The sequence below is a fragment of the Zosterops lateralis genome, assembly GCF_965231275.1.
Source record: "Zosterops lateralis genome assembly, chromosome: 19".
NCBI classification, from domain to species: Eukaryota; Metazoa; Chordata; class Aves; order Passeriformes; family Zosteropidae; genus Zosterops; species Zosterops lateralis.
The window spans coordinates 1,159,739-1,186,654 of record NC_139779.1 but is presented as its reverse complement, the minus strand read 5'-3'; the positions used below and the strand labels follow the sequence as shown (position 1 = coordinate 1,186,654).

The 26,916-nt window shown below is 48.9% G+C and overlaps 1 protein-coding gene across 8 annotated transcripts in view; it reads right to left on the bottom strand.

Moving 5' to 3' along the window:
* The window catches only part of MSI2 (musashi RNA binding protein 2), a 202,715-nt gene that overhangs the window by 10,860 nt on the left and 164,939 nt on the right, over positions 1 to 26,916 (bottom strand). For 3 of the 8 annotated variants that reach the window (XM_083875246.1, XM_083875247.1, XM_083875249.1), the window contains exons 10-11: positions 26,710 to 26,784; positions 12,351 to 12,458 (exon numbers count right to left, since the gene is read on the bottom strand). In XM_083875246.1, coding sequence (XP_083731372.1) covers positions 12,351 to 12,458; positions 26,710 to 26,784 — 183 coding nt within the window. Of the gene's footprint in view, positions 1 to 10,666; positions 11,036 to 12,350; positions 12,459 to 21,939; positions 23,736 to 26,254; positions 26,321 to 26,709; positions 26,785 to 26,916 lie in introns of those variants that run through there. The other 5 variants (XM_083875248.1, XM_083875250.1, XM_083875251.1 and 2 more) reach the window with 4 other exon arrangements.

The following is a 26,916-nucleotide window of genomic DNA, read 5'->3' as shown; positions in this document are numbered from 1 at the left end:
GGCCCTTAGGGATTAGTAAATGAGACCTGATGATAAAAAACCCATTTAGGCACCACTAAAATATACAGTGTTTCAAAGGAAATAAGCCAGGGGTATCTGAACAGAGGACTGAGAAAGACATTGGATGGGAATTATCATCCCCTGGAGTCTTGGTTACACCCCTCCCTCTCCTACAGCAACAAACCCCAAAGACTTAAACACCTTTGCAGGGGATTCATAACAAATATGACTATTTTAAATTTTTTAAAAAAAATCTAGGTGAGGAGCAGTGCAGAATGTGTGTGTCTGCCTTCCCTGACACAGTGCACAGTGAGGAAATCCTCATGGGGGAAAGAAACCACCACAATTCACTGGATTTCTGAGGTAGGATATTCCTTGTCCCTGGGCAGCCATGCATGGGGTGAGCAGCTCTGCAGGGACAGGGGAGCTCGGCACTGTGGGATTAAAGTAACTTTCACTCATTTTAGAAGTCTTTTCCAACATAACTGATTCTGATTCTCATCAGAAATTAATTTTTCATCTGCTGTCAAGCATATCCTACAACCAGAGCTGGTCATCTTCAGCCCTTTTCTCCTTCAAGACCCTCCTTGTCCCACTGGCCTCAGGCTGGATTCCTGCACAAACAGGTTTCTTCACAACTTGTTGATCCAGCGCTCTAATTTCTGGATGACTCTCTCATCTGCCATAAACAGCCACGCACAATTTGGCAGGCATTTCTACCATCAATGTTTATGATAATAACTAAACGTGCTTGAAAGCAGCAGGAAATTTTCAATATAACTATCATTAAGACAAAATGCTTTAAATCAAAGCCATTACCCACCACCAAGACTCAAAGCTCCACGAGATTAGTCTGTTTTTCTATCTTTATGAAAAATTCATAGAACACGCTTGCAAAACATCATCTTCCAGCTCAAAGGAGTAAATGATATAATAATACTGGAGGCTGGAACAGGGATGGGAGCAGGCAGGGCACAGGGGCACTGGGCAGGGCACTGGGCAGCCCAGCTGGCACAGGGGACTGCCCCACACCCTGGTGGCATTAATTTCAAAACCAGGTTGGAGCAACCTGGTGTAGTGGTAAGTGTCCCTGCCACGACATGGGAGTCTTTGAGGTTCTTCCCAACCCAACCTACTGTAGGATTCTATGAATTTATTAATTTGAGTCCATTTACTGCTGGATTTTAAGAGAAGACTATCACAGGAGGAGGAGTATCACCTGTTCCCAACCATTCCAGCCTCTCCAACCACCCAAGCACAGAGAGGACACAGAGCAAAACCACAGTGAGTGGTGTGGGGACAATCCCACCTTCCTTGGGGACCCCGAGTGTCCCAGAGCGTGGCACTAATGGCCACACTGTCACAGGCATGACTAACAGAGCAGCACCCACCGTGTGACGCTGGTGCTTTAAATAAACCAGCACAACTTCAGCATGCAAATCTTCCATCATTAGTGCTCAGAGCCTTATAAATATAATTAGCAGCACTGCACCCATGTTACAGATCGCTTGGCCGAAGCTAATTCTTTGTGCAGTCAGGGCTGAAGTTAATGGGAGTTTGTACCTTGCTTTTCAGAGCTGCTAACAACCAGAATGTCATTTAGCCAGGACTGGATGTACAAATTAATGCCAGTCTGAAATAAGACATCGGTGCTCCTGGTTCTCAGTGGCCTATTCAGGCTGCAGGAGTGCACTGGCACAGCACTGAGAAATAAAAGCTCATATTCAGGCTCTTTTTTTTTTTTTCTACAGCAATCACCTCACAGAGCTCCAAACCCCTTCGTTTGTGGTCAGGTTGTGGCACTGGAAGCATCACTTCCTTGTGCCTGGGCTTTCACAGAGCGTGGTTTCTGTCGGAGGCAGCGTGTGGCACACCTCGAGCTCAGATCAATGCTCCAGCTCACAAACATCTCCGAAATAATGAGCTGGAAACACACAGATATTCTGGAGAATAACAAGGTACAAACAGCTCCCAACTCGCTGGAAGAGAAAGTGGGAGACAAACCAGAAAAACAAATAACGCTGGCGTCGCGACAAGAGCTGCCGTGTTGTACATCTCTCACGGGGACCCGCATCCCTCTGCTCTTCCCAAGCAGACTTGAAAAGGAAACTCTCTCTCTCTAAGAACCCTGTGGCAGATGTGGCTCCTCTGCAAGTGTGAAGAGCTACAGATGACAGCTGGCTCAGGCCTGAGTGGAAAATCAAAGGCGGGTGCTGTGCCTTCCCTGTCACCCCGACATGCTCCAGAACGGGGAGCAGCCAGGCCGCCCCAGGTTATCCCTCCCCTGCAGCTACTCTGGCCCTGCAGGGAAAAAGGGAAATACAACAGCCTGTCGGGCTCATCAGCAAAATAAGTGGTGATGAGGCTGAGACACACCGAGATCTGCCCTAACAAGGTACTATTTGTACGTTATTTTCTAGCTGCAGTCACACTTTCAAAGGTTGTTCTGCCTCTGCAGCCCCTTCGGAAACGGCTTCACACATCAAAATATCGCAGGGTAATGACAGCAAGCAGTGGGTGGTGAGCTGGCTCTGCTCAGCAATTACAGCTGGAAGTGAGTGGGAACCAGGAGGGAGGGCTGAGAGCTGCCCACCTTCCTGGAGCTGGGCACAACAGGGTGATAACACACCTGGGATCCTGTGGCAACTGCTCTGCTGCAGCCTCAGTGTCCTCCTGCAGCACGACACAAACCAACTGCTCAACACTACCTGAGATGAGCCAGGAGCGAGAGCTGGGCAGCTTCCACACGCTCAGGGAAGATAAAAGATAAAAATTCACCTGGTGCAGGTGTTTTACAAAGCCACTGCTTTGTGTGAGCCCCTGTTTCTGCTAAGCACTGCACCCAACACATCCATCCGCCACATCTGCTGATGCGCACCAATTTCCACTAGAAAAGAAGACACAAAACTCAGCGCGTTCAAGCCCAGCCGTTCTAATTCCTGCAGTTATGCAGCAGGACAAATAACTGCACTTTGCAGCTCCGCTGTAAATTTTTTTTTTTTTTTTTTTTTTTTTTTTTTGCCGACGATCAATATTTATCGCCTAATCCCATTTTCCATGGCGTGTGTCAGCGGTGTCGCGAGCGCGACACGGGGGCCACACAAAGCTCCGCTTGTAGGAGCTGCAGCCAGGGAGCCAGCTCTTGTCACAGCCTTACAAAAGGATTTCCTCTCGAGCGGCTCATCTTTAATCATTATAAAAGCACAGAAGTTTAATCCATTTTTGATGTAAGCGCTAATAGCTTTGTGTCCTTGAAGTTCAAAGTGGTCTTCGTGCATGTCGCTAATTAGCCGAGCAAGCAGCCATTCAGCTTCCTCTCATGTTTCTAATTAGATCCTTAACAACAAACAAATGTCGACCTTACAAAGGCTCTGCTACGATTCCCTCCATTAGTTAAACAGTTTGGGAGGGACGCGGCTCTGTGCACCCACAGCCCCCCCAGCAGAGATTCAGGGTTCTGGGCTGGGGAATTTGCCCTTTGGAGAGGTCCTGAATTCCTGGTGGTGTTTTCCAGGGGTGCTGAGCACCCCAGGGATGATGCAGGGAGCAGGTGAACATCCATCAGCCCCTGCCCCAGTTCTGTGCTGCTCTGCTGTCCCTCCCTGCAGGCAACAGTTCTGTTGGAACTCACCAATAAACCAAAGGGGCAGATAAATGTTGTCCTGTTATTTTCTTAACTGCCAATTTAAACTGGTTTTACAGTTAATTTAAAATATGATGTGATTATTGTTTACATACATCACAGAATCACAGAATGGTTTGGATGGGACCTTAAAGCACATCCAGTCCCATTCCTTGCCACGGGCAGGGAAACCTCCCACTATCCCAGGCTGCTCCAAGCCTGGAGTATCTTGGACACTCCCAGGGATCCAGGGGCAGCCACAGCTTCTCTGGGCACCCTGTGCCAGGGCCTGCCCACCCTCACAGGGAAGAATTTCACCCTAATATCCAGGCTAAGTGTACTGTCATCTTTTCACTTCACACCAAACGCTTGGGACTGTTCCTTACACTCCTTTTTGTCGATCCCTGTTTGTAACACGCCGTGCTGGAGTCATTTCAGCAGCACCACGCTTGTCCTTGCCTGTGCTCAGCCTTTTGGGCAAGTTTCTTGCTCCAGGCCTGGCAGTGATCCAGGGGGGATGAATGAGGAGCTGTCTGCATTCAGAACTGCTGCTGCTGGTTCCCCTGGAGCCCTGGGCGGGCTGCGGGCGCTCGCTGTGTCGCCGACCCCAGCGCCCTTCCTGCTGTCTGTGCCTGCACACCAAGCTTTAACACTTATTACCACCCATCCAACTGGCAAATAAGAGCTAAAGCTCAGATGCTGGGATATCACAGACCCCTCTTGTAACCATTTTCCCATTTAAAAGGAAGGGAGAGCTGAGGCAGGTGATGCTGGTGCCTTCACCTCACGCCAAGGAGCGTGAAAGCTGCTGTTAATTTTACCATGGGAAACCACATCTGCATTAATTGTTTACCACAGCCCGGACAGGTCTTTTATTAATATTAATGAGTAAGAGGGAACAAAAGGCCCCTTTATTTTTAGCCTACTCTAATTGCGTAGTAATTACTCATCTACAAAACAAATGAGCCGAACTCCATTGCCATAGCAACAGCAACTCCGGCCTCCCACTGTACCACATTAACTGGCTATCACTCCTGTAATTTGAAATTGAAGCCTTTTGTACAATAACAGACAATACAGGAGGAAAATTAAACCAAAAAACGGGTCTTTGTTTTGCTGCATAATTCAAGTCATAGTTGCAGGAGGGCTTTGCCTGGGGGGCACATTCCTGTGCTGCTGGACCCCACGGGCTGGGGGGATGCTCAGGAGCACAGGGGGCTTGTCCAGGTAACAGAAGAGGTTTCCAGCCTGTAAAACCTGTGCAGCCATCCCTTCCTGCAGGAGGGTCTGCACCAGGCAAGTTGCTGCCCAGCACAGAGTGCCTGGGGGAGAGCTGGTGGCACCAGCCACAGTGTCAGCAGCTGGCACCCCAATGTGGTCAGGGCACAGAGTTCTGGCCTCTTTTAACCATCAGGAAATGCTCACAAAAAGCCCCAGCTGTGTGAGTTTATTATTTTTAAACAGCTCAGGTTTCTATACCTGCAGATCCACTTTGCAACTCCAAACCCGCCGTGCTTGTCGAGCTCGCACGGAGCCAGATGCACAGCAACATCTGCTGCAAGGAAAAACTACCCTGCTCCTCTGGCAGCTTTTTATTTCGGAAAGAAGAGAGGGAGAAAAAACATCACTGTAATTATGTATTTACTTTTAAAGCATTTGGGGAGAGAATCAGCATGAAAATACTGACAGTAGTGTGTCAGTCCAATGTACACTGCCTCACGGTTAGCAGTTGTTGCACTAATGGGTAACAGCCTGCAACTGCTGCTGGAGAGGCAAACTGCCCTCAGCTCTGGCAGGATTTTACCTGGTTAGGGATTAAAATTCATGAGACACCATCCTGTGGTCAAAGATCTCATGGACTGGAGACCCCACTTCAACCTCTGCAACAACTTGTCTGCATCTTGAGGGGAGCAAAGTCTAATTACAGCCACCAACAGTTCTGTCCCCCAGCTTCTGCTGGGAGAAAGGGAATAAAACATGGATATTTGGCTGTGGCAGAGCTTTGGATGGTACCAAAGTTGTTCCAAGCCCCTGCCATGTGCCTTCCTCTGTCCAAAGGCTGCTCCAAGTCCCTGGACACTTCCAGGGATGGGCAACCTATGCCTCACCACCCTCACAGAGAAGAATTTCTTCCTAAATTCAAGAGCTCTGGATGAGCATTCCGAGGAGCATTTTCCCGTGGCAAATAATTCTCCCGGTGGAAAAGACTATTAAAAGTTACCCGCTAAATTCGCTACAGATTAACTTCAACTGCACTTCAGAGGTGGTCACTAATTGCACTGGAGATGATTTATCAAGCGCACAAGATTTTCTATTACAAAATTATTGATTAAAGCTGATGTATTTTAACCTCAATAGACTCCAGCCCAGTGCCCTGTCAAACACCAGCCACTGTGGCCAAGGTCGAGCAGCAGCAGCAGCACCAAATTGTTTAATATTTACTGAATTTTCTCCCTGGCACTGCAGGAAGAAGCTCAGTCCCTCGTGGATCAAAAAAGATCCAAAAGTGGCATCCTACAGTAAAATAAAACACAGGGTTTCCTCTGCCTGGAGCCTGCTCTGAGAAGGACCTGTGGGATTCCCATCCTGGAGCAGCACAGCACTTCTGAGCCAAACAGAAAAGATGCACCTTTCATTATTATTTTTAAAATTTGGGGTAGTAGACAGATAAGTAACTGCAGGGCTCCCAGTACTGTCAGTAAAAAGGCCAAAACCACCCATGGGAATGTGATGTGGCTCCTCCAGAGCAGATTCACCACCCGGGGCTGCTCCGTGCTGGGCCTGGCTGATGGAATTCCTACTCAAACCAGGATGATTTTCCCTGGGAGCTCCCACCCCTCCCCAAAGCCCCCTCAGTGTGGGGTCCCTGCCTGGGCACCCGCCGTGCTCCCCAGCACACGCTGCCTCTGCCAGGGAGATAAGCAAAGGATAAAATCCAATGCAGCCATTAATTTCCCAATGCATCACCCGCCAGGCTCTGTCACAGAATTACTGGCGGTTCCAGTGGAGTGAGAAATTCCAGCCCTTGCTGCTCCCAAGTGGTCCCACTTGTTAGGTTCTGGCTTTTGAGATTACATAGCCAGGATTAAACTTTATGTACTTTTATAGAGGAGAATAAAAAAGGGAGAGCAATTCCAGCAGAGCCACTGTGCCACAGGGGAGTCCTCCCAGCGAGCCACAGAAATCCCAAATTGGTTCGTGGCTGGATCTTTGAAATGCTCCTCCTGACACCTCCATGAGCCCGTGGCAGCTCCTCTCCCCCCTCACACACAGACCAACCACTGCCCCCCTTTTTATGGCTGTAATTTGCTAAACTATGAGCAGATTAGATTTTTAGAGCACCTTCCTTAAGTTTATCAGGCAAGGCTTTCCTCGACCCCACGCGATTCATGGCTCTGCTGACTTTCAGGCACCCTCCTCACTTCATCATGTGCATTGAACGGCGGGTTCCCATTTCCCTGGAAAATTGAGATCCCAAGGAAACCTCATCCCTGCCTTTACACACACAAGGGTTCAGCTCCCTGGCAGCACCAGGGGCACTCAGCTCACCTTGCGCTGTGTCAGCCCCAGTGCTTGTTTGCTTGATTTACTCAACGCTCTATTAGAGGTAAGGAGCAGATACAAATCCTTAATTACACTGGAAAGCCCATTCTGGATATTTTATTTCCTTTGAAAGCCCTTGCTGCCTCAAGTGCATTAATGAGCAGAGCAGGGAGATTCTCCCACCCAGCACAGCTGGGTTTGGGGGTGGCCAGGGCCTGGGGAGGAGGGGAGGGGTGACCACACCACAGAGGAGCTTTTCTGCTCCCATCAGGATGTTTTCTGACAAGCAGCAAAGGAAACAAATAAACCACAGCCTAATTCGGGATCTCAATTACCATCTGTTGGATTTACTGACTGCGGCGCCGTCTCTGCATTTTCCAAGTTTAGCACAGAAACCCAGGCAGGAGAAGCAAAGCCACTGCTGGCTCGTGGCAGAGAGGATGAACTCGCCTCGAACTCCTCAGGCTGATATTTATGAAATGTTAAATCTTCATTTAAAAATGTTCCCTTTAAGCTGGGTGACATGGCAATGAGTACGAACCCATCACTAGACTGGGAGTCTCTGTTGCATAATAAGATTTAAGGTTTATGACCTACAAACAATCACTCGGTGGCTCAGGACAGGCAGCGGGGAGCTGCCTCACAGACACAGAATTATTTGGATTCCCAAATGGAGTGATTTGCGTGTGGCACATCTGGTCTACGACCGCCAACAAATGAGTCTATGGGCTAATATGGACGAGTAACAGGCTGATGGAGAAACCATGATTGTAAAATGATTTGAAAAATACCCTAAGTTCTCTTGGATACAAAATAAAAAATAAGAGAATACAGTTATTATAGTCAAGTGTTTCCAAATCCTAGGAGGGGGGGTTAATTTGAAAAAAAGATAATTAAAAAAATAAGGTCAGTTTTACTCTCAGCATCACAGCATGTGCGGGTTCTTGTACGGAGGGTGTAGGTTGCCTACAGCCGGCTTCAATTTAAACTTCCAGATAATGGGATTTAACCAATAGGGCTCTATGGATCCAAGCCATCAGCAGCTCTTTGCTGTGTTATCCCTACGCTTTCAATCAGACCAAGGCTCTGCTTTTTTATCTGCCACGCTCGTTCGCGTTGATGGTGCCTGTAATATCAACTCGACAATGCATGTTCTACAACTACATCTACTGCTACCAGTACGACTACTACAGTGCATGCATTTAGTTCAGTCCCACAGATACATACACTCTAAGAACAGGCAAGGGGAGATGTGAAATGTTTTACGGGACGACAGGTGTTTTGTTTTTTAAGTAAGGGAAATTAATAAAAAACATCAAAAGAAAGAAAGTGTACAAAAAAATAGAGACATTTCTCAAGAGTTGATATGAGTCGTTTCTCGAACCGTTTCGTCCGAACAAGCAAAAAACATGCAACCAGCTGCTACTAACAAGAAGCTGGACACTGAGAGAGGATTAATAGGTGTGGACAAACCTTCCCGCTGAGAGCGCTCAGAAGAGTGTTTGAGAGGAGGTGTGCACGTCCGAGTGTAAGAGAGGCCGGAAAGTTTGCCTCAGAGACACCCTCTCTCACAGCAGCCCCAACCAAGCAAGAGAGAAAACAACAAAACATAACTGCTCACACTCACCATCAAGGTCAGTAGCTCACGTTACGAGATTTGTTATAGCTGGCAAGTATAAAGTCCAGTAAGGGGTTGTTGGGGCGCAGGGCTCAAAGGCAGCACTGGCAAGCCGGGACTGGGGCCCAAAATCCAGATGTGCCAGGGGTTGGGGTGGGGAGCAGCCCCTGGTGCCGTGGCACTGAGCTGTCCCACTGTGCCGAGTGCTGCCGCGGGCAAAGCCTGCCCGAGGGAGCTGGGGCAGGGCTGGATTAGTGTGGCCTTATGGCTTTTGTCTCCAGTCCTCAGGGAGGAATGGTTGGTAGCAACAGGTTGGGAACTGGAAAAATCTCAGGCTTGTCAAATGAACCAAAGAGGAAGGAACGAAAACCCTCTCCTGCCAAATTTTCCTCGTCTCGCTCTCCTGCCAGATGAACCCCTCCCATGTCAAATGCAAGAGGAAAATGTGCCCCCCCCCCCACAATGACTGTATTTCAAAAAAAGCATTTACACGACAAAAATGTTTTACACGTAAAACATGTCAGGTGGATTCAAAAGAAACGTGACACTGATAGTGAAGTTGTCTAGGAGGAGTTTGCAGCATTCAGACTTTTAACTTTGCTCGTTTTTCCGTGGCTCAGGTCCCAATTCATTAAAAAAATACAAGAATGGGTGAGGTTGTCAAAACCAGTGGAGGGATTCGGCAGCGCAGCCCCACCCGGAGAGAATGGATGTGGCCAGACCTCTGTCTTGCTGGAAGGACCTCAGCTGTCACCTCATCACTGGGATGTCGAGTGGGGACGTGATTTATGGCGAGCAGCACCGCCGCGCTCACCCTGCCGGCACGCGAGACGTGAATTTATGGTGGCACTGAGCACGGGGACAGGGGCACGTCCCTTTCTGCTGCTTGTAGGACAGACCTGCTGTGACACAGAAGAACCTGTTTTATCTAGCAAGGTCGGCTGGTGGCACAGCTGCCATAGAAAAAGAAGGGGTGAGGGCAGGGAGGAGGCCCCGAGCAGGTACCTGCCCCCCAGCAGGCTCCCTGCTGACTCAGCAAACATGCAGGTGGTCCCAAGAGGAGGAAATGTCACCCCAGGGACAAACAAACCAAGGTGGTCAGTGCCCAGGGGATGGGAGTGAGAGGGCTGCAGCTTCCTGGGGACACCAAGACACGCAGCTGAAGGTGGATGCTCTCTGGGGGTGCTCAGTCTCCGTGCTGGCACGGAGGATGCCAGGAAGGTGGGGAAGAGCCGGCGGGACGGGGCCCGAGAGCTGCTGAAGAGGCAGCAGTGATGGGGACATTGATGACAGGGATTGTCATCAATGCTTTCCAGGAACCCCCTGGACAATGCTTGTTCTGTGCTGGGGCCTCTCCAGCAGCCCTGGGCAGAGCTCTCCCAGTGAGCTGGGGGTGGTGGGAAGTGCCTGCCCCGGGTGTTTCCCAGCTCTTTCCCATTTCCTGGCAGAAAGGGGCCAGTTAGGGCCAGCCGTGCTGTGCTCTGTGCTTTGGACCAGGCACACGTGAAGGAGGGCAGTGCGAATTTGTGAAGGAAAAACAAAAACCCAACTGAGCGGGAAAGAAGGAAAAAAAAAACCCCAGCCATAATTTTTTCTTGTAATGAATCGGGCCCGTACACTGCAGCGCAAGATCGATCGGACTCCACTGCTCCTGGATACAATTCACTACCATTGCTGATGGAGTGGCAAACCCAGGATGTCCCTTCCAAAACCAGCTCTGGATGGAGATGACTCTACAGAACCCCCCCTTTCCCAGACCACGGCTTGGTGCAGATGTGAGCAGGGCTGGTGACAAACCCACCTTCCTCCTTGAGACCTCAGGGCGGGGCGGGGGCTCTTTGGATTCAAGTTTTGGGGTTTTTTTGCCAGTTTTGTGCAGGCAGGCAATTTTGAGGCTTGAAAAGACATTTCCAAACACCATACTGCTCTTTAAACTTGCCAGAAAGGGTGTTGTTAATTTAGGGTTAGGTTTAGTTTCGTATTGCAAGTTCAAATCAAAAAACAAAAATAACCGAAAAAAAAAACAAATCAGAAAACCCAACAAAAGAGAAACCAAAAAACACTCAAATTAAAGACAAATGATTTTCAGGCACAGAATTGATCAATGCTCAGTTCAGTTGTAATGGGCACCAAAAGCACTCAGATTAAAAAAAAAAAAAAATAATAATCAGGGAAGCAACGTTAATCCAGCCAAACCCTCTGTGCCTTGCTAAGGGGCAACTCACCAGGTCTGTTTGCACGTAAAACAAAACCTGAAGGGCAAAACATGAGGAAGAGGCAGAAACAATGAGGTCTGTTTTCCTGGAAGCATATGCAAAAGCAATCTTGGGTTTTGTTTGGGTTTGTGTTTTGGTTTGTTTTTTTTTTTCCCCCTCTGTGCTGAGGCAGTAGGAGAAGCTGGGAGTTGGGGGACCCCCACAACCAGGCTGGCAAGTCACCCCTTAGGCGCTCTCTACATGCCACAGGATGGAACTGGTACAGAGAGTCCTTTGTAGCCTGCAAGCAGTGCCAGTTTGCATGGAACGGAGTTCTCCTGGTGTCTTTCTTTGGCCTCCAGGGCATCAGGCTCTCTCTCTCTCTCTCTCTCGACACACCTGGGCCTGCGCCCACCTCCTTCCTACTCCCTCACAAAAGCAGTCGGGGCTTTTTGGGAAGAGCCTCCTTAAGGCACTGCCTGGAAAAACCTCCAGGAGCCCCCAGCTCAGCCAGGAGAGGGCTGGGAGGTGCTGCCAGCCCCGAGCCCTCTGAGGTGACACTGGGACACAGGACACGGGGCTGGCAGCAGCTCCAGCCCGGCAGTGACCCCAGCCCAGCCTGCTTTGGGAGCCCAGGGCTCACTGAGGGCTGCTCTGAGCTCTGTCCTTGAGCTCATTCACCTCTTCAGCAGAATTTAAACCTAAGGCAGTAACGGCAATTGGACACGATTTGTTTCCCTTAAGGGAAAAAAACAAAAAAAAAAGTAAAAAGTTTCCAGAAGGACAGAAGAAAAGCTTTGTTGTTCCTCATGGAAGCAGCAGGGTTGGGGCAGGCAGGGGTGGTGAAATGCCAGCTGTGTGCTGCTGGCACAAGTGATGCCACCCAAGGGACACAACCCCTTGTCACAGGGGTGTCCCATGCTGGCCATGGGGGAGGAGGTGACAGTGGCTCTGGGCACAGCAGGAGCACCCAGAGCTGCTGCCACCCCCTCGACCCAACCCCAGCTTCCTCCTGTGAGAAACCAAAACTTTTTTTCTGAAAACGCAAATTAATCTTTTTTTTTTCGGGGTGTCTTTTAGAGCCTCGAATTTAAAACCAAACAAATAAAGAAAGCAACGCAATAAAGGAATAAAGAAAGAAACAAATTGGAATATCTACCCTGGTTTTGGCAGTTCTCACGCCAATCTCCTGCAGGTGCTCCAGCCCCCGTGGCCTCTGCTTGTAGTTTGGGTTGGGATTGATTATTTATTTTTTCTCTAATTTTTTTTTTCTGATTGATTGATTGTTTTCAGGTCCCCAGGATTAAGTGTGAGGAAAATCAGAGAAATGATGGAGAGCTGCAGCCACACAGAATACCGACAGAGCTTTTACCTGACCCTGCACTCTGAGGGTTTGCTCTTCCACGGGCCCCCCTACCTGATCCTCTTGCTGCCGCCACGGCTGCCGCTGCTACTGGTCCGTAAGCCGCTGCTGGGAAACCTGGCCGTGGAGAAAAGGAGAAGGGTAAAGACAGAAGCCAGAGGGTACCACGAGTCTCTGCAGGGCACAGGGATCCACAGCTCGCCATCCTCTGTGCCACCAGAGGGAACAGCCCAGCCCTGGCCGGGTGCCTGCTCTACCAGTGCCAGCACAAATTCCCCTTGGCACGGGAGGAATGGGGCTGCTGGCCGTGGAGACAAGGAGGAAAGGCAGGAGGCAGAGCCTGCAGCACTCCACACTCCCATAGGAACTCCCCAAACAACCAGGGGATTCTGCTCCGGGCTTATTTGCAAGTGATAATAACGTGCTGGTCTATAGACAAAGCAGTAATGGAAAATATGAGGAGGTCCTCGTGTCAAGATCACAAATTCGCTGGGATCAAGCAGAAAAAAAATTCAATGGAATGTGGTTTTAAAAAAAGAAAGGAAGAAAGAAAGAAAGAAAGGAAAAAGCTCTTGAAAGCAAACCAGCCGCAGATCAAGGAGCTCTATGACATCCTCCCTGCTCCAGGGAGCTGAGAGTCCTGGCAGAGGAATGGAATGCTGCCAGCAAGATTGCACATTTACTTAATTAATATTCAAAAGAACTGCCAGGGACTCTGACATTCAATATATGTATTTTAAGAGGGCAGTGGCAAAGTCCAGGCAATCAGCAAGAGCCCCAAACCCCAAAGTCAACGATTCCAGGGAGGCTCCTGGTCTCTGGGAGCTCCAACTGCTCCTGCCACCCGACAGGACAAGCCCAGGGTGGCCACCACAATGGAACCTGCACCTCGAGCGGGCACCAGGACCACGATCACAGCTGCTTTGCAAGGCTGAGGAACCACAGGAGAACAACTGAGGCACTGAGAAAGAGAAGAGTGAGCCTGAGAGCAAGAGAGAGAGCCCAGCACACTACAGCCCACTACCTTCAGCACTATGGCTCAGCTACCAGGGCAAGGAGCAGAGAACTAGGCTAGAGTAACTTGAAACTACTTAAAACATCAATCAAAAAAAGACATACTTGCATTTAAATATGGTAATAGGGCTGTTGAGGGAAAAAAAAAAAAAATAGCACAGGTAAATGTATGCAGAGGATCCCCAGGCTGGTGTTCCCTGTGCACAGAGACCAGCATTGTACAACCAGCCCTGCTCCTCCTGGTGAACCTCTGTACAGCCAGCCCTGCTCCTCCTGGTGAACCACTGTACAGAGAACCCTGCTCCTCCTGGTGAACCTCTGTACAGCCAGCCCTGCTCCTCCTGGTGAACCACTGTACAGCCAGCCCTGCTCCTCCTGGTGAACCACTGTACAGCCAGCCCTGCTCCTCCTGGTGAACCACTGTACAGCCAGCCCTGCTCCTCCTGGTGAACCTCTGTACAGCCAGCCCTGCTCCTCCTGGTGAACCTCTGTACAGCCAGCCCTGCTCCTCCTGGTGAACCTCTGTACAGCCAGCCCTGCTCCTCCTGGTGAACCTCTGTACAGCCAGCCCTGCTCCTCCTGGTGAACCTCTGTACAGCCAGCTCTGCCCTGCTCCTCCTGGTGAACCTCTGTACAGCCAGCCCTGCTCCTCCTGGTGAACACTGTACAGCCAGCCCTGCTCCTCCTGGTGAACCACTGTCCAGCCAGCCCTGCTCCTCCTGGTGAACCTCTGTCCAGCCAGCCCTGCTCCTCCTGGTGAACCTCTGCTGGTAACTGCCACAGCCTCTGTGGAGTGGGATGTGGGGGGAAGCTCATCCAGACTGGATAATATATAACCATTGTTGAACCTGAGTGTTAAATTCCCTCTCGTTGCTGATGGAGCCATCAGCCCTGAGTGGGTCCCCCAACACATGATTAGGGCTGGAGTGAGAAGACTTTGGTGTTAAGAGTAAAACCAACCTCCAAAGAGCAAGGAAACCATCTGCAGGACAAGGGCTGAGGCTCTGGGGCTTCATTTTCATGCAGAGCTGGCACTGTCCCCTGTCCCTCCCTGCCCATGGGCCAAGAGCAGTGTCCTCACGTTCCCATGGCAGCTCCACACCAGCTGCCTGCCCACAGATCTCTCATTTGGAAGCTCCAGGGGCTCCCTAAACCATCCATACGAGATAGAAGGAGCTGTGGATTTTCCACAAAAAAGCTGTGGAATAAAGTGCTTCTGCCAAAACCAATCAAATACCCCTCGAATCATCGAGCACCCCCCGGGAACAGCACAAAAAACAGGGCTGGAGAGTTTGTTTCTCTTGTTCAGCTGCCAGGGACGCTCAGGATCTATTTGAAATGCAGGACAAAAAGTTTTGCCGTGCAAAAGGAGAGTGAAATAACAAGGGTGGGGAGGGCGCTCCACGGAAAGAGCCTGAACAAAGGCTCCGTTATTGCATTCCAGTGGACAGATGTGTGAAAAATTAATCCCTCTACCCCTGAAGAAAGCTTTTATCCCAATTGTGAGATAAAAGCATCCCTGCTCCACGGCACTCCAAACTGCTCAAGTGTGATCTGTGCTCGTGCTCCGTGCGGGAACAGCAGGCGGAGCAGCCACGGTACAGCTTCGAGGAGCACGAGATGGAAACAGGGATTGATCACCACCATTGGCAAATCCTCCTCACTGATACACTCACAGGGTGGCTCCAGCACTGGAGGATCCCCCAATCAATCCAACCTACTGAAAGCAATCGATTCCCTGCTAAAATGTCCTTTTGCCAGGCACGGCATCCCTGGCTGGCTCAGCTGGGAACAGCCTCCCTGTCACCACTGGGGCTGTGTGACCTCCCACCCCTGTGCCAGCTCACTGTGGCACCTCTGTGGCTCTTTTCTCCTGACCCTCGAGCCACTGAGGCTCTGTGACCTCCCACCCCTGTGCCAGCTCACTGTGGCACCTCTGTGGCTCTTTGCTGCTGACCCTCAAGGCACTGAGGCTGTGTGACCTCCCACCCCTGTGCCAGCTCACTGGGGCTCTTTTCTCCTGACCCTCGAGCCACTGAGGCTGTGTGACCTCCCATCTCTCTGCCAGCTCACTGTGGCACCTCTGGGGCTCTTTGCTCCTGACCCCCTGAGCAGAGATGGGCAGCTGACACCATCCTGCTCTGCCTGATGGGGATCCCAGCACAGGACACTGGGACAAGGAGCAGGGGACAAGGACAACTTGTAGCCAGCAGTGTGAGGACAGTGGCCCAGTGCCACTCAGCAATGCCTGGCAAGTGCAGGCACCTCCAAGAGACAGCAATGGCATTAGGGACTGCTGCTGTGGGGGACCCCCAGGACCACAGCAGGCCCTTTGCTCCCTGTGCCAGCTGCCAAGGAGCTCCCAGCCCCCCAGTTCATTTGTAACAAGCAGCTTGGAGGTAACTGGGTGCAGGAATGGATGTCTCGAAGCCAAGGGGAGCATTGATGGCAGTAGCATCTCTGGATCCCACCCTGGACATTCAGGAGTGTGGCCAGCACCAGCCCCACTCCCTCTGAGCCTTCTGAAGTCACCTGGAAAATCCAAAGGGTGGAGGGAGAGCTCAATTCATTCCTGGTGCTTGTTTAAGGCACTGATTCCTGCTCAAATGACCCCTGTGCTTTGTGTGCCCACTGCTCCCAGCTGCCCAGAGCAAACAAAGCCCAGGGGCACTGCAGAGGCCAGCAGGGCCCACTTCAGGCACTGCAATTAGAAGGGATTTTACAATAAACGTTTTGCACTGGGCTCACACGCTGTCCAGGAAAGCCCTGAGGATTCACAGCAATTTCATGCTCTCTCGTTGCTCAGAATGAGCCAAAACCAGCGTTCCAAGTGCAATTTTTCACAGATAAAATTTTCCTGCTTCCTGCATCAATAGTTTCACTTTAAACAGTGAAGCAATTGAGGGAAGATGGACAGATCTGGGTTAAATTCTTTGCCCTGAGGTCCCAGATTCAGTCCATGGCTGTTGTCTCTCCATGGCACAGGTGAAGGGGGATCAGAGGATGGCACAGCCCTGGAGCAGCAGGTTTGAGCAGATTTTCCAGGGGCTTTGTGAACAAATCTGGTGAGCACAACCCTGCCTGGGCAAGGCCAGTCTTCACATGGGCTTGAGGGGCTCACCACATCTCTGCCCTGCTCTGGTGGGACCATCCCTTCTTAAACCACCGAGTTCTCCTGCCCTCCAGCCTGGGCTTGGCTACAGGGCAACCACGAGGGAATAACCCAAGAACCATTTGCACCCCTTCCTGCAGCTCTGGCTCTAAGAGAAATCACTGACTCCTTCAGCCCTGCTCTGATCAGCCCTTGAAGAGCCCAAAATATCTTGCATCCTCAAAGCAAACATGACCCTATCCTCTACAACCAGTCAGACCAAAGGAATCAACCCCAAAAAAGGGCACAAAGATGATGAAATTAGTTCTTACATCAAAAAATATCATGCAAAGAATTCCCTCTGCTTTAATGGCCAAAGCACTTGGGCACCTGAGGTTGCACGTTCAGACTTCAGCAATGAGCGCAGGGATTTAAAACAAGAAAACGCAAGTTGAGATGCTCCAATCACCACCTGACTTCAGGAAACAGCCAAAATCATGGAACAGGCATGGATAATTAAATAAAACTGCACCTAGGAGGCAATCCCCCCTTGCTCTGTGTTCATGGGGTGTTTGGAGTGTTCACACACAAGCAGCAGACTGGTCTGTGCAGGGTGTTTTGGGGGTCCTTGTGCTGAAAGCATCGAGCTCAGAGGCTCCTCCAGCTCCCAGCACTTCACTTCTTACACCCCTGGTGGTCCCAGTGTGTTGACCTGAACCCCAGCCCTTCAGGAGGGTCACTGGATCTCTCAGGAAAAAAGGCTGGAATATGAATTCATGTGTGGGCTGAGCAGGGAGAGGAGCTGGGGGGGGCTGTTCCTCCCTTTCCAAAGGGACTCCAAGGACTTGATTCCCCCCTTTCCAAAGGGCACTCCCAGGACCTGTTCCCCCTTTCCAAAGGCCACTCCCAAGACCTGTTTCCCCCATTCCAAAGGGCACTCCCAGGGGCTGATCCCCCTTTTCCAAAGAGCTGTTTCCCCCTTTCCAAAGGGCACTCCCAGGGGCTGATCCCCCTTTTCAAGCAGCAATCCCAGCAGCTTTGATCAGCCCAAAAAGCTGCTCCAGGCTCACAGCTGTCATTTCAGCTGGGTTCTCACTTGCATTATTCTTTCCATTAGGCTGTGTTATCCTCTTTGGAGGATCTTTAGGCTTCATTTCAAAAGTATCAGAGACTCAAAACCATGAAGCAGAAGAGCCTGGTAGTTTTTTTTTGAAGGCAGGCAGGCGTGGGTCCAATTTACCGGGCAAAAATGTCCTCTTTAATGGTGAACACACACAAGGGAAAGCTCCATCCCAAAACAATCCCTTTATGTTTAAAACCTTCATCTTCCAGGCTCTCTGTCTCACACTCCCCCTCCCTTTCTATAAGGAATGAGAAAGAAAAAAACCCAAAAAACCTGCTACTACTCCGAGCTTTAGATGAACAACTCAGTGCTGAATATTTAGAGAAGAACATACAGCCAGAGAAATCAAATATTCCCTACAACTGATCAAAGTGAGGAGGTGGGACAGTGCCATCCACACCCCAGCACAGCAGGGCAGAGCTCCAGGGAAACAGGACAGTGCTTTCCTAAGGTTCTCATCAATTCTGTTAACACTTTTAGCATCTCCAAGGCCTGTATTGCAACATCCCCTTTGTCTTTTTCCACTGTGTTACATCAACCCTGTTTAAAATCTCTTTCAGCAAATTAGGGAATTTCAACTGTGCATCTTGAACCCTGATCCCAGAGCCCCTGCAGCACCCAGGGCACAGCCTGCAGAGCTCTGTCCTGGGGCTGTTTGCAGATGGATGTTATGATCTGCAAATATTCCCGTCCTGGAATTCCAACAAAACGATAAATCCCAAATATAGTTCGTTTTAAATTTGGCACTTCCACTTTATGTACAGTAAATGAGCCATTTTTCAGCTATTGGGACTCTCAGGCCGTGGCTTTTAGGATGAGAATGGTGCATTTCTGCCCAGTAATTACTTTATGCATCAGTGAGACAAAGCCTTGTTTGTCTCCAAACTATCACTCTGTGGCATTTCAAGTGCAATAACCCTTTTGCAGTTATTTCACTACACTGAAAACTGGGAAACTTCTCAAAGGCAAACGGTTTGATCTAAAAAACCCCCTATTTATTCAAAAAAACACAAACCAAGCAGCAAAAGCTGGCAGCTGATTTAGGTTATCAACATCCAATATTCAACCCACCCCTCTGGCAGTTTGGAGCCATTTCTCTTTGTCCTGTCCCTCCAGGCCCTTGTTAACAGTCTCTCTCTTTTTCCTGTAGGCTCCCCTGAAGCCTTCCCTTCTCCAGGATGAATAATCCAAACCTCTCAGCCTTTCCTTGTAGGAGAGATGCTCCATCCCTTTCATACCTCAGTGTCCTCCTCTGGACTCACAACTCACTTTAAAGGCCAAAGTCAAACACTCACCACAGATTTTTAATCCCCAATTTAAGCACAAAGGGAACGATGGCTGCAGGGGCAGGAACACCCAGGAGCCTCACAGCACAGAGCTCTGAATTTCTGCATTTCAGGCACCTGCTGCTGGATGAACAAGGGCAGGTTGGATGGAAGCACATTAAAGCTCCTATTTGGAGTTCAGCAACGTGGCACTGATTTGCTTCAAGGCTCATTTCCGCCGCTCCGACGGTAAAGAAAATGAGCTCTTTGGTTAAACTGCTTGTCTCCATTTTTTTATGAATGATCTAAACTATCTGGGTAAGTATTATTTAAAGACAGGTCCTTGGTGATGAACAAAGGCATAAAAAGAACTCGTGTCTGGAGGCTGAAGCTGGAAAAATTCAACACAAAGAGGCAACTTCATAAAAGGGAAGGCAATAAATCACAGGGCAAGGTTACCAGAGCTTGGGGAACTCTTCACCACTCGTGGAGCTCACCCAGCACAGACAGGGACCTTCCCAGGGCCTCACTGGGGGAACTGCCCCTGGGCATCCCAAAATCCAAATGATGAAAGAGGTCACAGGAGAGGTGGGGATGCTGAGCCCAGAAATCTTCAAAGCATTGCTGCAGCAACTACCATCCCTGCTCCTGGGCAAGGCAGGATGTGGGAGCTCCTCAGTGGCCAGCTACTAAAACATTCACATTTCAATGTTTCTGTGCTATAATGAGACCAATCTTATCCAGTTCTTTGCAACCCCAGCCTCGATTTGTTAAAATTTGTCTCCACTGAGGCACAAGGCAGGAAGGCAGGGGAGTCATCGTGCTCTGGCTGGTTCAGACACAGAAAATTCCTTAGAGCAGGATGGGCATTACCAGCCCACACTCCTCCTCCTGCAGGGTTATCCTTGTTTTCCTCCACACACCAGTGTTTGTGTTATGCCTCTTTACTCTTGTGAGTAATTGCTCTCATTAACCCTCCTGGTCACTGCAGCTGTGGCCTGCTCAGAGCTGAGAGCATCACTCTGGAGCTGCAGCATCACCCCAAAACACAGTTTGGATTCTTTTTCCTTTTCTCTCCTCTCTGCCCCTTCAGGATCACTCATTTTCACAGGGCAATGAACCTCAGGTTTTAAAGGCTGTAACACCAGGCACAGATCAGTGAGCAGCCAAGAACAGGACAATCAGTGTCCAACGTTCAAGATGTTCTTATTTCTCAGTTATTCAAGTTATAAGTGGAGAAAAATCTAATGAAGGACCTGGGCAGTTTTGGGCCTCAGCCAGATATGATATTTAGGGAAATGTCCAGTGCAGCCTCACTCACACTGAGAGGATGGGGCAGGAAAAGGGGGACAGGCTCCACTTTCACTGCCCACACTTGGCTGCCACTGGACCATCAACACAGACCAACAGCTCCTCTCTGCAAAATCTCACCTTAAATCTAACAATAAGTTTATTTTAAGGGGTAGGGGGGAAATAGAAGCTGAAAAAACCTTTTACACATTTCTCTGCAACATCAAAAAACCACATCTTTTCTCAGAAAAATTGTGCCTAAAACCCAAAGGTGCTTCAGCTCTGTTTGGACTCAGAGCACAGCCCTAGAGACCATTTTTTCCTGCATCAAAACACAACCATGAAGGAGAACCTTCTGGCTGGGGATTTATGGGCTCTGCTACATTAATTTCTCACTTTGCTGTCTGCAGTTCCAGCTGCTCCTCCTGCAATGGGAACGGCCCCTCCTCAGCAAAGGAACACCCAAAAGTTTAATGTTAAACCAGGTCCAGTCTAAAATCTTTGTTTTCAGAGGCTGAAACGGAGAGATGGGAAGAGAGGTGGTTCCAACAGACTCCAAACGCACTCTGTAAAGCAGTGATGCCATGCAGATGCAGTGATGTGTTTAGGTGGAAACAAGGCATGCAGTGCAGGGTTTAAGCAGATAAGAAAGAGTTAGACAAAGGGGTGAGAAAAATCTCCAGCATTGTTCCACGTCTCTTGCTGTTACACGGCTTAATTAAGTGAACAATTTAAAGTAGGTTTTACATTTCCTCCTCCTATTTTGCAGCTGCCACCAGGTCCTCCTTTTCTGAGAATTATGTTTGATCATTCTGGTATCACGACCAGACAAACTTTGCTCCCATTAGTGAATGTTCTACAAGCCTTACACTTGTGTAACAGTGCCTGAAGAGTGCTTTACACAGCTGACCCCTATTAATACAGACTCCATCACTCCCTGTGGGCACAGGAGCCATGTGCAGGCAGCACTGTAAAATCACTTTAGCTCGGCAGAGATGGAAGTTGGGTGCTCCAGCACAGGGAAATGTGTCTTTGGGTCAGTGCAGGGCCATAAACCCCAGGTGGGTGTTTTACACCACTGCACGTGGGGCAGAGGGGAGGGTTGGCTCTTTGGGATGCTGCAGACACACCATTTTCCATCCCCATTGCACTCCCAGGTTATTAACCAGGAGGTTAATGACAGGACTTGCATGGGGTGTCCTAAACCCCAGACACAGGAACCTCCTTCCCTCTCCTCCTCCTCCTCTCAAGCCACTATGACAAAGAAGCCTCAAGCATAACATAATAATTCCCCTTATCTTTGCCACCAATTCCTTCTCCTCACCTGGAAAATTCCTGTTTTCTAGTTCTTCCCTCCCAGCTGAGCACCACACATAACCCTACCCAGGACACCTCCTGCCCAGCACTGATGGGTGAACACTGGGGGATTTGCATCAGGAAAGAAACTGAATTAATTTTCAACACAAAGTTGGTTTAAATGCCCTCATAATAACAAACCCCATCAGTCTGAGACTTTGAACCATCTTGTGTTGCATTTTCACTGCAGGAGCACGACCCAAGGCTGAGCTGGTGGCCTTTGCAGCACCAGTATTAATCAGCAAATATATTTCCCTGAGCTCTGCAAAGTTTGTGAAAGTATTTGTTTTTCTCACCTCTCACCATATACAAAGGTTTTAATAAGCTTTAACAAACACGCAAGCAAACAAACCCTTAATTAAAATAAATAATTTAAATTTCTAACCTGAAGGCTCCTATGAAACTTCGACAATCCCCAAACACTCAGGTGATGGATGATAGGAGAAAATACAACTGGGATAAAGACAGTGCAGGAAACATCCCACCACAGTGGGGGTGCTGCAATTTCCTCTCCCACCACTTTTGAGTGCATTTTGTATTTTTTTTTTTTTTGGGGGGTGTAATTTCTGCTGTAAACACAGCTCACATGTAACTGCTCCTCTGCAGGTTCTTCAAACAGTGAGTCACACACTCTGATGGTTGTTGTGTGAGTGATGGTTGTTTTATTCTTTTATATTCTTTTATTCAACTGTCATTGGTACTGGTTATTTGGGGTGTCCAAACCAAAATATTCAAATTGCAAGCTAAGAGAGCAGCAACACAGCAGATCCGTTGTAAACAATTTATTATTATTTTCTACCTCAGTTACTTACAGGAAAAAAAAAAGTCATAAAAAAAGAAAAAAAAAGAAAAAAAAAGAAAAAAAAAGAAAAAAAAAAGAAAAGCACAGATGGACTATTTACAAAAAAATGAGAAAATTCACAATAGCTGAAATGTTTGCAAATCATGCACACTAAGACAAGTTCACAAAAGCAAAGCAATTCATAGCAAAAAAAAAACCCCAAACAAAATAATAAGAAGCCATACAGATTAAAAAAAAAGCTATTGCCTGCAGAAAAGTCAAAAGAAAACTACCCAAGTATTACATCAAGCATCTTTAATGAAATGAACAGCACAGCCATGGATTGTAGAGCCTTTGACACCAACATTTTAAACAAGTGGATTAACAAACATTAAAATGCATTACAGTCCTACTGTAAGCATGCAACATACTTCTCACAAACTTATCAAATGGGTAGCAACACTTCAAGAAGGGCAGAATTCAATCAGAATGTGTGTTTTCTACCCAAAAGTCCAGACTCTGCTCCTGTTAAAGCCAATGGATGGAGGTCTGCAGCTCTCCTGGGGGAGATGCAGAGGTGCAGGGTGATGCAGCTAAAGCAGGGAAAGCTTGGCCAGAATTTGGGGAATTTGCCCATGATTTGCAAGCAAAGTTTGGAAGGAGAAGCGGCTGCAGGGAGCGTGCAGGACCACTGCTGGTCAGAGCTGGGATCAAAGAATCAGAGAAACCCAGAATGGTTTGATTGGAAGGGACCTTAAAGCCCATCCAGTGCCACCCCTGCCATGGCAGGGACACCTTTCCCTGTCCCAAGCCCTGCTGGGATTGCTGGGGGAGCCTGAGCCCCTCTCCTGTGGCACCTCACCACAGCCCTGGGGTGACAGTGGCAGCTCCCAAAGAGCCAAAGGGAAGGGGATGGGACACTACAGGGTCACAGGGTCCCAGGGACAGGAGACCCCTGACTCACCCCACCCCAGGTGGGATTTGTGCTACTGCTGGACGTCACCACGTTAAAAAGCGCCAGTCACTCTCTCTTTGGGGCTGCCTGTGAGACCAAATCAACCCAATCATCCTTCTTGTTTCCTTAATAAAAAAGATTTCTAAAAAGTTTGTGAGAAGTCATGCCTCCGGAACGCCCCTGACCCCCATCCCTGTGAGTTACATTCCAAGTGGGCATTAAAAACTCATAACAAAGCAGAGGAAAAAAAAATAATTAAAAAAAAATTAGAAAAAAAGCAAACTCAAAAGCAGTGAGGATATGGAGCCTTTAAAAAAAATAAAAATAAAATAAAAAGTCCAGTCAATCAAACCAGCCAGTAAGAGCAGCAATTTTTCAGTGGACATTGATATTAAACATGGACCACCCAGGCTTTCTCTGTCTCTCTCTCATTAGCACTGTAGTAAACCCAGATTAATTTGTTATGCATCTTTAAGAACTAGTTGATAAAAATTATGTCTTGTGAAATCGGCAAATAGTCTGCAAAGTGAAATAAGAACAGAAATTAATAGATTAAACTGAAAAGATAAGTCCCAGAAATAAAAAAAAAAATTAAAAAAAAAAATAGAAGAGACACAGAAAGGGAGTGATTGCAATTAAAATAAAAAGAAAAGAGGCAATGTACTGCATGAGGAAGGGCTGGGAGGAACAACGGGATGGGAGGAGATAGAGCAGTTGCCAAAGGGTTGTGTGTCCTGCCCCCGGAGCCAGGGGCTGTCCCATGCCACAGGAAACACCAGAGATGTGGGAGAGGATGTGGGAGAGGACATGGGACAGCCCTGAGGGGACACAAGGGAATGGCAATGCAAACCCTGGCATTTGTACCTCATTCACTTGGACAACAGGAAAAACCATCAGGACAGTTCAATCAGCAGGGAACTCCTTTTCCTGGCCTTAATTTACTGAAATAGTATCTGGGCTGCACAACCTGTGCAGGCAGTGCCTGTGACAGCCCTGGGGTGACCCCAGCCCAGCCGGGGGATGGAGCACAGGCAGGAGGACAGGAGTGTGCTGTGCCAAACACTGCACAGCTGCTGGGAGCAGCCCAGAGTGTGCCTGCACATTCTTCTGTGTGTTTGTACTGAGGCTGCACCACCTCTGACTGCCCTGGGCAGGGGCAGAGGGAGCTCTCAGACCTGGGATGTTCCTGAGAAACAGCCAAGTGTTTCTCCCTCCAAACCACAACGCTGACATTTTAAACCTGACAACTTTCTCCTGAAAGGCTCCCTGGTGCCAAGCCGTGCCCTGTGGCACTGGGCTCTGTGCCCCAAACAGCTGCTGCAGCAGGGGGGACACCCCACCCCACTGCTGGACCATTCATTCCTCACACCATCCCCTGGCCAGGACACTCCTGTGCCCCCAGTGCTCTGCTGGGTTGTGATCCTGGACACCAGAGCCCCAAATCGCCTGAGAAACTCCCAACAACTCAGGAAAGCTTCTGATTGCTGCTAAGGAGGAACTGATCCGAGCAGGAGGGGAGCAGGGACAGAGCTTTGGGGCAGGGGAACTCAACAAGGTGAGACAGGACCCTGAGCATCTCCTGGAGCTGCCTGGCCCCACAGCTTTCCAGTGGGGACAATCCATCTGGATTTTATTTTCCATATTCAATCTCTGCAGGAGGCTGAAAATAGCCAGGCAGTAACTGGAAGTCCTGCTTTGATAAAAACAAGCCCTTAATAAAAATACATCTAAGGAGGAGTCGAGTCAAAGGGTGCCTTTGCTGTCAGTGAGCAAACACGTTTGCCTTAGACATGTTTATAATTAAACTCATCTCAGCTCTGCCAATTTCCATCATCAAACCTATCAAAGGTGTCTCTCCTTCAATGCCTCCCTATGAATCAGCTGCTACATGGAATTGTGAGGAGTCAGAGCATGAGAAGCACACAAACACACACCTGGTGAAGTCTCTTCCTCACCTCCAACTCCTCCTGGCTGCAATCCTGCCCCAGCACACTGTCCCCCCCTGGTTCCAGTGGAACCAGAGCTGGTGTCACCTGGGTGTGAGTGTCCTGTCCCCACCAGCCCCGTGTCACCCCAGCAGCTCTGCTGTCTGCCTGACACCCCAGCTGTTTCAGACCTGGCCTGGTCCAGGTGAGGAAATGTATCACAGGTGGGGAGAGGTGGCTCAGCTTTCAGCAGAAGAGCCCTGGCATTTGTGAATTCAAATAAACAAACCCTCACAGCGCTGCTCCCCTCAGTGTTATCAGTCCTGCAAAAAACAGCTGCACAGTAACCCCATCACAAGGACACTGCTTATCCTACAGATAACAATCTCTATTTTTCCACAGCAGGGTCTCATCTGAATGACCCAGGGCTGGACACAAGGCTCCAGGTGTAGCCCCAGGTGTAGCCAAGCACTGTCCACATCCTCACCCATCCTGGACAACTTCCCTGTGAGGTGCTGCTTTTCCTCCTGCCCCTCCCTGCTCACTGCAGGGGCTTCACTGGGTGTCCCTGTCACCCCAAGCTCCCACCCCTGAGGAGCAACACGACCCTTGTGAGGAGCTGCTCAGGAATTAAGGGCTCTCCTCACCCCACAGGGTGGGGCTTCAGCCACAAACAGAGCAAAGACACAGCTTTGTTTGCTCCTTCTGCTTGGGAAAACCCTGGGCTGAAAGGAAACTCTGTGACCTGTGTGGTGCCAGTCCCACTCACTATGGGATGTGCTTTGGATGGGCTTTGCTGGCTGCCCCATCCCTGGAAGTGTTCCAGGCTCAGCAACCTCATCTGTGGAAGAAACTCCTGCTCACTGCAGGGGTTGGACCTTTGAGGGTCCCTTCCAGCTCAAACCATTCTCTATTCTGTGTTTCCATCACCTGGTTTTCCACTGAGTCCCCACAAACCAACACCAATCCCCAGCACCCACACAGGGCTGGAGCAGGGCATCCCACCCAAAAAATCATCATCCACACCAAGGGCTGCACTGTGCTCCTGGCAGGGAACCCCCCAGAGAACACAGCAAGGTGGGACTTTGCACTCCAGAAGTGAAATTCACTTACCACAGGCCAGCACGGGGAGCAGTGTGCGGGTCCCTGTGTGTGTGTCTGTGTGTAGCTCTACAGAATCTATGAAAGGAAAAACCCATCAAAGGGAGGGGAACAGCTCTCCAGTGATCTCTCTTGCTTTTCATTTTTTTTTTTTTTATTTTTAATTTAAGAAGTTTGTTTTCAAATAACCAGTACCAATTTATACACTAGGAGAAAAAAAAATATAAATGTGTTGAAAAGATGTCGCTATAAAGGTCTATTTTAAAATAGTAAAAAAAAAATAAAAATCAACAAACTGCTGTTGTGTGAGATGCTCCCTGCAGACTTGCCTGTCTCAGCTTGCAGCTACGGACTTAAAATAAAGGAAAAAAAAAAAAAAACAAACCCCACAAAAAAAAAAAAAAAAAAAAAAAAAAAAAGAAGGAAAGAGGGGAAATGAAGCAAATCTGTGAATGAGATGTACGTACCTGGGAACTGATAACTGTAACTTGGGGCAAATCCAGGGTATCCTCGGCCATATGTTGCAACAAAATTCGGGTAACCTTGATCACAGAAACGTAAAAAAAAAAAAAAAAAACAAAAAAAAACAAACAGAGAGAAGTTTGAGGATTAATGAAGGAATTTTTTGGAAGGTTTTTTAATTATTTTTTTGGTTTTTAACACAATGCACAATG